At 52.2% G+C, this 8785-nt stretch overlaps 2 protein-coding genes across 7 annotated transcripts in view; one reads left to right on the top strand and one right to left on the bottom strand.

The window, feature by feature from the left end:
- Positions 1-1082, bottom strand: part of ADGRD2 (adhesion G protein-coupled receptor D2) — an 18959-nt gene extending 17877 nt beyond the window's left edge. Inside the window, exons 1-3 of the mRNA XM_077768456.1 lie at positions 1047-1082; positions 619-676; positions 67-283 (exon numbers count right to left, since the gene is read on the bottom strand). Of these exons, the coding sequence (XP_077624582.1) occupies positions 67-283; positions 619-676; positions 1047-1082 (311 nt within the window). The remainder of the gene's footprint in view (positions 1-66; positions 284-618; positions 677-1046) is intronic.
- Positions 1-8785, top strand: part of DENND1A (DENN domain containing 1A) — a 917228-nt gene that overhangs the window by 2974 nt on the left and 905469 nt on the right. The window lies entirely within an intron of this gene.

The following is an 8785-nucleotide window of genomic DNA, read 5'->3' as shown; positions in this document are numbered from 1 at the left end:
AATATCTACACCCCCCCCCTCCCGCCCCTCCTCTTCCTCCCCACTTTCCAGGCCCTGGGCCCACACTCACGCCTCTGCGGGGGTCTCTGCAGCGGGGCCGCCCTTTGGCCCACCCAGATGGAGTTGGGCAGCCGTCGAGCAAGGACCTCAGCTGGGGGCGCCAGTGCCAGGTGGCCAAAATGCTGCTCACATGACTCTCGAGCCTGCCACCAGCCTAGGCGCCGCCCTGGGAACCTGCACACCCCCTCTGCCGTCTTCACCACCTCACCGGGGGCCACTGGAGCTGCAGGGTCAGAGGAGAGACAGTGTGGGAGAGCAGCTGTGGGCATGTGACCCTTGGGGTGCGGTGGGGCGGTGGACACTGAGCTATGAGTCATCCGGGGCTGAATGCTCTATGACCTGGCGGGTCTGGTCCCTTTGCTGAGCCTGTTTTGTCATCTGTATAATAGCAAGAATAAGACAGACACCAGCAAAACCTTCAGCCCAGGGCCGGGGATGGTGGGGCTGAACTAAATGGCATCTCCTCCCTTCCTTTGCCTTAGAGGCCAGTGCACCAGGTGGACCACAGGCTGGCTGAGCTGGGGGAAGGGGGCGCCTGTCTGGGGCCCTCATACCAACCTGTGAGCCAAGAACTCCTTGCTGCACCTGGGGAAGGTGTCCCAGAGAGGCTCCTTACCTGAGAGAAAAGATGTCAGGTTGGGGCCAGGTTGGGTCCCCACCCCAATGTGTGCAGTAATTGGGTGCTCTGGAGGGTGCATTGGAAGCTGCAAGTTCTGCAGTCAGACCTGGATGCAAGTCCCACCCAGAGTGTGATCCTAGGCAGGGCACTTCACTGCCTTGAGCCTGTTTCTCCTGCGTGAGGAATAAACAAGCTGATGAGTGAGTGTAAAAAGTGTAGCAGGCAGTGGGTGCTTTTAATCTATTATTATGCCAGGGGCTTATCTTGTGTGGCCTTTGCAGTGACCTCAGAGGTGGCCACTTGGAACCCAGAAACTTTGAGTCCCCCTTGGCCGCCTCCCCCACATGCCCCCACCAAGTTCAGGTACCAGGAGGTAGAGGAGGCAGTAGCACCAGAAAGCCATCCGGGATCCAGCAGGGTTCAGTGAGGGACAGCAAGGGTCACAGGTGTGGCCAGTGTGGACTGAGAAGGAAGAATGCAAAGGAAGGCAGCTTAGCATCCTGCCTTACTACCTGCTCTGTCCCGTACGGGATCCTATTCCCCCATGTTTGGCTCCCAGACCTCACTGGGCTGGGAGCCCAGGATGGGCTGGGCACTTCTATGTGACATTTACTTGCACAAAAGGATGGTCTCCAGGAGCCCCTTCTCGGGCCACAGCTGGGGAGCACTGTAGCCCTGGTAAGCTGGGAACGGCTGGGGGTCAGGGGGAGGGGAGGCCAGAGAATGGTGGGAACGGAGTGCAGGACCTCCTTGTGGTCTTTTGGGCTCACAACTTGGCATTCAGGGCTCTGCTTAATGAGGCCTCTGCCGACCTTTCTGGCCTCACCAGTCTCACGATCCACCCCTGCAGCCACCTTTCCCCCGCCTCCCCTGCCCCCCCAAGCTGCTCCCATCTCCCCATTTCTCCGGGCAGCAGCTCTTCTCCAGACCTTTGACGATGTCCCTCTTGCCTGGACTGGCCTTGCTCTCTCAGCGGCCCCTCCTACAAGATCAGCTTGTGGTCACTTCCTCCACCCAGCACCCTGGCCAGGGGTGAGCTGAGGGTACCCTAATTGTGGGTGGTTTGGGGGTTACGCTGAACAGTCTGGGGGGCTTCAGACCTCCTCGGTCTCTGCTCCAGCAGTGGCCAAGCACAAATGGGGCTCAGAAAACACTGGAGATGAAATAACGCTCCACTGTGTCCCGCCAGCTGGCCTCATGCCGTCTGGAAGTCTGAAGCCATCGCCAGTAATAATTCACACCCTTTTCCCCTTTCCAGATAAAGTGTGTGAGTGTGAAAGTCAAACACATCCCAGCATGGAAAACGTGGGGGTTCACACTTTGGACTCTGAAAAGCTCCAATGTATTGTTGCTTTTCCCCTTTTTAAACAGCACCTATGTCCACCCCCCACCCCCACCCCTTTAGTGGGTGGTAAATGGCAGGAGTCTGGTCCAAGACTGAGGCTTGGTGCCTAGCCTGTGCTGGGCACATAGCGTGGGCTCAGTAAGTGCTGACCGCCTCTCTCCCCTGTTCACTTTGCCCATATTTGCCCCCAGTACTCCTTGCCCCACCTTCCTTGCTCACCAAATACTCGTGGGCACCCAAAAGGGAGAGGCGAAGTCTGGCGGCCACTGCGTGTCCCTCCTCTGCAAGGGGCCAGCGGGGAATCCCTCCTAGGCTGATGGGCCGCGACTAGGGCCTCCCCTTCGCCCGCGCTGATCCCTCCCCTAGTCAAAGCCCGGTCCTCACCTGCTTCGTCTGGCCCGGCGCCTACGGTCGGCTCACTCTCTGCGACTGTTTCTGGGACAGAAATCCGGCAGCGGCATCTCTNCGGCCCCGGCCCCGCAGAGCCAGGGACCCCCGCCCTCCCGCGCGCCGCGGGCTGGGCAGGCGCCCCAGCGGTGCGAGCCCTGGGAGGGCGAGGGGGGCGGACCGCCTGGAGCCCCTCGGTTTCCGGACAGGACCTGCTCTGCATCTCCCCACAGCGCGTCTTAGAAGGGGCCACCTTGTGAGGCTCGGATCCCACATAAATGTGCAGATCCTTTGTCCCAGCCCTATCTCAGGCTGGACCATGGGAAAGGAGGTCCGGCCCACCACAGGCCTCACTTCCTTTACCTTCAACCCACCGCGAGGAGGGGTCATCATGCCCATTTTCCAGATAAGAACTGAGGGCCCTCCCCCAGGTTAGATAGCTGACCAGTCGTAGAGCCCAGCCTTGAACCTGGGTCTTTCCGTCTTCATCCAGGCCATTCAAAAGGTAAGGGCGAGGTTGACAGGAGAGGCCCTGTGTGTGAGTGAGGCGGGGGGGAATTGAAGAGTTTTGGCCTCTGAGGGCAGAGCCTGGGACGGGTGTTGCGGCCAGGAGCAGGGAGAGAAGCTTAGGGGACAGGGGAGGGACACAGAGGTGGAGTGATGTGCAGCTGGCACCCATGGCACTCTCCTGCCTCAGTAGCAGGGACTGCTGCCCCGGAGGGAGGTCAGACAGATCCGGATGCATCTCCACTGACCTGAGGCAATCGTCTAATTTCTCTGAGCCTCAGTTTCCCCATCTGTAGCATGTGGATAATAGTAGACAAGTCATGGGGCTGCTGTGTGATTTAAGTGACTGACAAGGCCTGGTGCTTGTACCTGATGTGAGGCATATGTCCGGTTAGCATTCTTGTCAAAGCGTAGCTTACAGTCATTAACATAGCCTGCTGGCCGGGGCGCCCGGGCCGCTCAGTCAGTTGAGCATTGGACTCTTGCTTTTGGCTCAGGTCATGATCTCATGGTTTGTGAGATTGAGCCCCGAGTTGGGCTCTGTGCCGGCAGCTTGGAGATTCTCTCTCTTGGGATTCTCCTTCTCCCTGTCTCTCTGCCCCTCCCCCTCTCGCTTGCACACACACGCTCCCTCTCTAAATAAATAAATAAATAAATAATAAATGGATAAACTTTAAAAAAATAGCCTGCTGGCATCACGATAGCTTGTATTTTTTCCAAAGTTTTTTATTGTGGTAAAATACATATCACAAAATATACCATCTGATGATGGTTTGTGTTTTTTTTAATTTTATTTTTTACAGTAATCTCTATACCCAGTGTGGGGCTTGAACTTGCAGTCCTGAGAGCCAGCGTTGGATGCTTTACTGACTGAGCCAGCCAGGCACCCCTGGTGGTTTATTTTTAAAAGAAAAGGGAAGGGAATCTAAGTGGATGATATATTGGTGTTCAGTGTGCTCTTCTTCCAGCTTTCCCTAGGCTTGAGAATTTTCAAAATAAAGATTGGAAGACAAGAGGTGCCCATTAGGGCAGAGTTCTGAGAACTTCTTGGGTTCCTGGGCCTGCAGACTTGACTCTCTTGTGTCTTTGTGGGCCACCCCCCAGCCCCCCAGGAGGAGTGGAGATGGTGGGCCCTCCCACATTTGCACTCGCTCATTTAAGTCTCATCCAAAGACTCTTGGGGCCCCATTTTACATATGTGCAAACTGAGCCCAGAAAGAACACAGGGCTTCACAGAACAAGGAAGAGGTGAACCCAAAGTCTGCCTCCTAAGTGCACCCTCATTCTCTCAGTGGGTGCAGTGGGCTTTGTATTGACCCCAATTCTCCCGGCCTCCTTTGTTTGCCTTCTGGCTCTCCTAACCTTCCTATTACATCCCAAATCTCTCCGAGTCGCCTCAGTTACCACCTTCCCAGCATTGGTAACGCCCCTGCCCAGGGACTCTGAGCCAACTCCCTTCCTTCAGTGGGGTCACATTTCCTAGGAGTCACTCAGGGAGATGGCCAAGTACTAGGGGGCGAGAGCGGGCCTCCATGGGGCCTGAGCTGTTGAGACCAGTTTGGGCCACATTCTAACCTAATCTCCCCTCCCCAGCGCCTGGGTATTGTCCGACTGGCAGCCTAGAGCCATTCATCGCGTATACTGGCTGGTGGCTCTGACAGGTCTCTTGTCTCCGTAGACAGGGCCTGGAGGCTGTGAGTGAGTGATAGCCACTGGGGTCCCGGCCTCACTGTCTGTGGAGGTGGGGTGAGGGGCAGTGGGAGCTGCTAGACATGCTCATCCTGGGGACTGGCCCTGCTCTGGCCCCTCAGCCAAACAGACCCTAGTCGACTGTCCCGAGTCGAAGCCGAGGAATTTTGGAGGGAGGAGCCAGCGACTGGGACATTTTTTCCGTTCGGAGTTGCCACAAACCCAACAGAACCAGAGCTTGGCCATCCACCAACTTTTCTGTGACCTGGGCGGGTCTCTGTACCCTGTATTTCCTCGCACACAATGTAGAGAATCGCCCTTCTTCTCAGGGACATAAAGGGTGGCTATGAGAAGAGACGTGGGAGCGTCAGGGCTGGGGGAGCCCCACAACCTGGCCCAGTTGTCATTTTTCTCCCAGGGCGGCTGGCTGAGTCCCTTCCCCTGCTGCTATACCCCTGCCAGCCTGGGTCCTGAGAAACCGGAAGTGCCCGGGACCGGCCCTGCCTCCCCTCTTGCCCACTCCAGCCCCTTCTCCACTCAGCAGTCGGAGAGAGCTCTGCAAAATCTCCACCTGCGCCTGTCCCTCCCCTGCTCAAGACCTTTCTGTGGGTCCCCGATGCTCCAGGAGCAAGTGCAACCACCGCATGTGGCTAGCACTGTCCATCTCCGCCCTCTGTCCTCCCTCACTGTCCCCTTCCCGGTTACACTCCGCAGCCCAGCCGATAGCCAGAGCGAGCATCCTTCTGTTCGTGCCACCAGATCGTCGCACAGCCCTTCCCTTAGCCCAGGAGTGGGCAGCAGGCCCCTCCTCCAAGTCCTTTGTAGCTCACTTCTACTCACCCTTCAGGTCTCAGCTTGGACCTGAAGCTTTCCCTGCCCATTACACTGTTTCAGAAACCCCAGATCCCTATAAATGCTGGGGAACTAAGTGTCCGTCTGTCTGCTCCTCCTCACCGCGTCCCTCTCCCCCACCCCCCAGCACCAGGGCCAGAGCCTGACAGAGTGAGTACTTGGTGTTTGTTGAAGAACTGCAGGACTGATCTAACAGACAGACACACCCAGATGGACGCCTTGTGACTCTAAGATTGGGGGGGGTGTGCTTGGGGGGGTTGGTGTGGGGGCCGGTGGGAAGAGAATTCTGCTTAGTGGGCCCCCATGCCGGGCACCCGCACCACGGATCATGGGCATTAGAGGGTGAAACAACTGTTTCTGGGCCAACCTGTTTCCAGCCATTCTCAGCCAGTGTGAAAAGATAAGCTCCTCCTAATCCTGTCCCCACCTGTCCCCACCTGTCACTGGGGTAGCTCCAGAAGCCAGAGGCAGCTGATGAAGTGGCCTCGAGCTGGGAGTCAGGACCCCTCCTTGCCCAAACCTCCGTTCCGGGCCCCTCTTTGCCAGTGAGAAGCCTAGGGACCCAAGTGACCATGTCTCTGCACTTGGCCTTGGTTTCCCTCTCTGGTAGATTTGGGCTGCTTACCCCAGTTTAGAGAGAATGCTCATGCATATCTGTGACACACCTGGCCTGGAGCGCGGTATATAGCAGGTGTTAAATAGATACCTATATGTATTCGGGGAAACCAAGAACCAGAGAGGGAAAGTGAGCTGTGGTCGCGAAGCAAATCCATGGCACAGCCTAACCCTCCACTTTCCCTCACACAGCCCACCCCACCCATCTCTTTTCTCCCAAGCTTAAGCATATTTTTACCTCTATCTGACATGACTGCTCGCAGGTGATGAAGGATTCTAAGATTGACTGTGGTGACGTTTGCACAGTTGTGTGAGTGTACTAAACACAATTAAATTGTGTACTTTGAGTGGGTGAATTGTGTGGAATGTGAGTTATATCTCAATAAAATGTTATTAAAAGATAACTATAATGTGCAAGAAAAAGTGCCAAGTCAGAAGACCTGCCTTCTAGTAGCTGCATAGACCTCTTGAGCCTGGTTCCCTTCCCCTGTGACTTGGATCCTACATCCCACTCTGGCTTCCTCCCAGGAATTTGTAGGATAAATTAGAAAGTTGAGTTGTAGTATGAGCAGAATTGATACCAGCATCAACAGTATGGCCATTTCTATAAACATGAATCTCTTACTCTCAAAGATGGCTGGCTAAAGAAATGAACAAATCCTTTACCAAAGAGGGGGAAAAAAGTGAAAAATGCAAGGGGAAAAGTTTTCCTCCTCAGTTTTAATCAAAAGAGTGAAAATAAAAGCAACCTCAAGGTATTGTTTCAAAATGGTAAAACTGGGGGTGCCTGAGTGGCTCAGTCGGTTGAGCATCTGACTCTTGATTTTGGCTCAGGTCATGATCCTAGTGTTGTGGGATCAAGCCCCATGTCAGGCTCCATGCAGAGTGTGGAACCTGCTTAAGATTCTCTCCCTCCCTCCCTCCCTCCCCCTCTCCCTCTCCCTCTCCCTTCCTCCCTCCCTCCCTCTGCCCCTTGCCCCTGTACACACACGCTCTCTCTCTCTAAACAAACAAACAAAAAGCAAAACTAAAAAAAAATATGGTGAAACTCTGTGCTGGCACAGTTGTGAAATCAATATATCCAAATACCGTTACATCATGTAAAACAGCACAATCCTGTTGGAAATCGATAGAATAATAAGAGCACCAAAAATGTTAAAAAATCTTTGACCCAAGCAATTCTACTCTGTGGGAGAGACATCCAACCTAATGAAAAGGCTTTGTGCATGAATACATTCATCATCGTATTATGTACAATATTGGAAATGTTGGCAACACCCCATGTCCAACAAATATACTACGGCTTATCCATTTGAGGAAATACTTATTATCAAACCATTAAAATGAATAATTTCAGATGAGATAATGGTCAATGACATAACTTTAAAGGGAAAAAGGTGGGAATTATGATAAAGGAGTCAAGAACATTCAATGAGGAAAGTATAGTCTCTTCTTTTTTTAAAAAATTTTTAAATGTTTTATTTATTTCTGAGAGAGAGAGAGAGAGAGAGAGAGACAGTGTGAGCAGGGGAGGGTCAGAGAGAGGGAGGTACAGAATCTGAAACAGGCTCAGGGCTCTGAGCTAACTGTCAGCACAGAGACCGACACGGGGCTCGAACCCATGAACTGTGAGATCATGACCTGAGCCAAAGTCGGATGCTTAATTGACTGAGCCACCCAGGCGCCCCAGGTTAGTCTCTTCAGTAAGTGGTGCCGGGAAGACTGGACCACTATCTTCTACCATACACAAAAATTAACTCAAAATGAATTAAAGACTTGAACATAAGACCTGAAGCCATCGAACTCATGGAAGAAAACATAAGCGGTAAGCTGCTTGACATCAGTCTTCATGGTGATTTTTTGGGTTTTATACCAAAAACACCATTGACAACGAAGGTAATAATGAACAAGTGGAATCAAGTCTCTACCCAGCAAGGGAAGCCATCAACAATACAAAAAGGCAATCTGCTGAATGTTGGAAAGTATTTGCAAATTGTGTGTCTGATAGTTAATGTCCAAAACAAACAAACAAACAAACAAACTCTTACAATGCAAATACAAAACAAACAAACAAGCAAAAGCAGCCCAGTTAAAAATAGGCAGGAGATCTGAATAGTTTCCAAAGGCATACCAACAGGTACAACAGACTCATGAAAAGACACTCAAATTCACTCATCATCAAGGAAATGCAAATCAAAACCACAGTGAGATATCACCTCACACCTGCTAGAATGGCTATTACTAAAATGACCAGAAATAAATGTTGGTGAGGATGTGGAGGAAAGGGGACTCCCGTGCACTGTTGGTGGGAATGCAAAGTGGTGCAGCCTCTGTGGAAAATAGTATGGGAGTTCCCAAAATAAATAAATAAAACTAGAACTACCATATGATCCAGCAATTCTAGTTCTGGGTATTTCACTGAAGAAAATGGAATCACTAACTTCACAAGGTACCTTCATTCCCATGTTCATTGCAGTATTATTTACAGTATTACAAATCATGGAAACAACCTTAGTGTCCATTGGCAGATGAATGGATAATGAAGATGTGGTACACACACACACACACACACACACGAAATATTCAGCCATAAAAAAGAATGAAATCTTGCCATTTGGGACCTTGAGAACATCATGCTAAGTGAAATAAGTCAGATAGAGAAAGACAAATACTATGTAATTTCCCTTCTGTGTGGAATCTAAGAACAAAAC

The sequence above is a fragment of the Crocuta crocuta genome, unplaced genomic scaffold, assembly GCF_008692635.1.
Source record: "Crocuta crocuta isolate KB4526 unplaced genomic scaffold, BGI_CrCroc_1.0 scaffold35, whole genome shotgun sequence".
In the NCBI taxonomy this organism is placed as follows: domain Eukaryota; kingdom Metazoa; phylum Chordata; class Mammalia; order Carnivora; family Hyaenidae; genus Crocuta; species Crocuta crocuta.
Note: the sequence above shows the minus strand (reverse complement) of the source record. Positions and strands in the feature narration are given on the sequence as shown.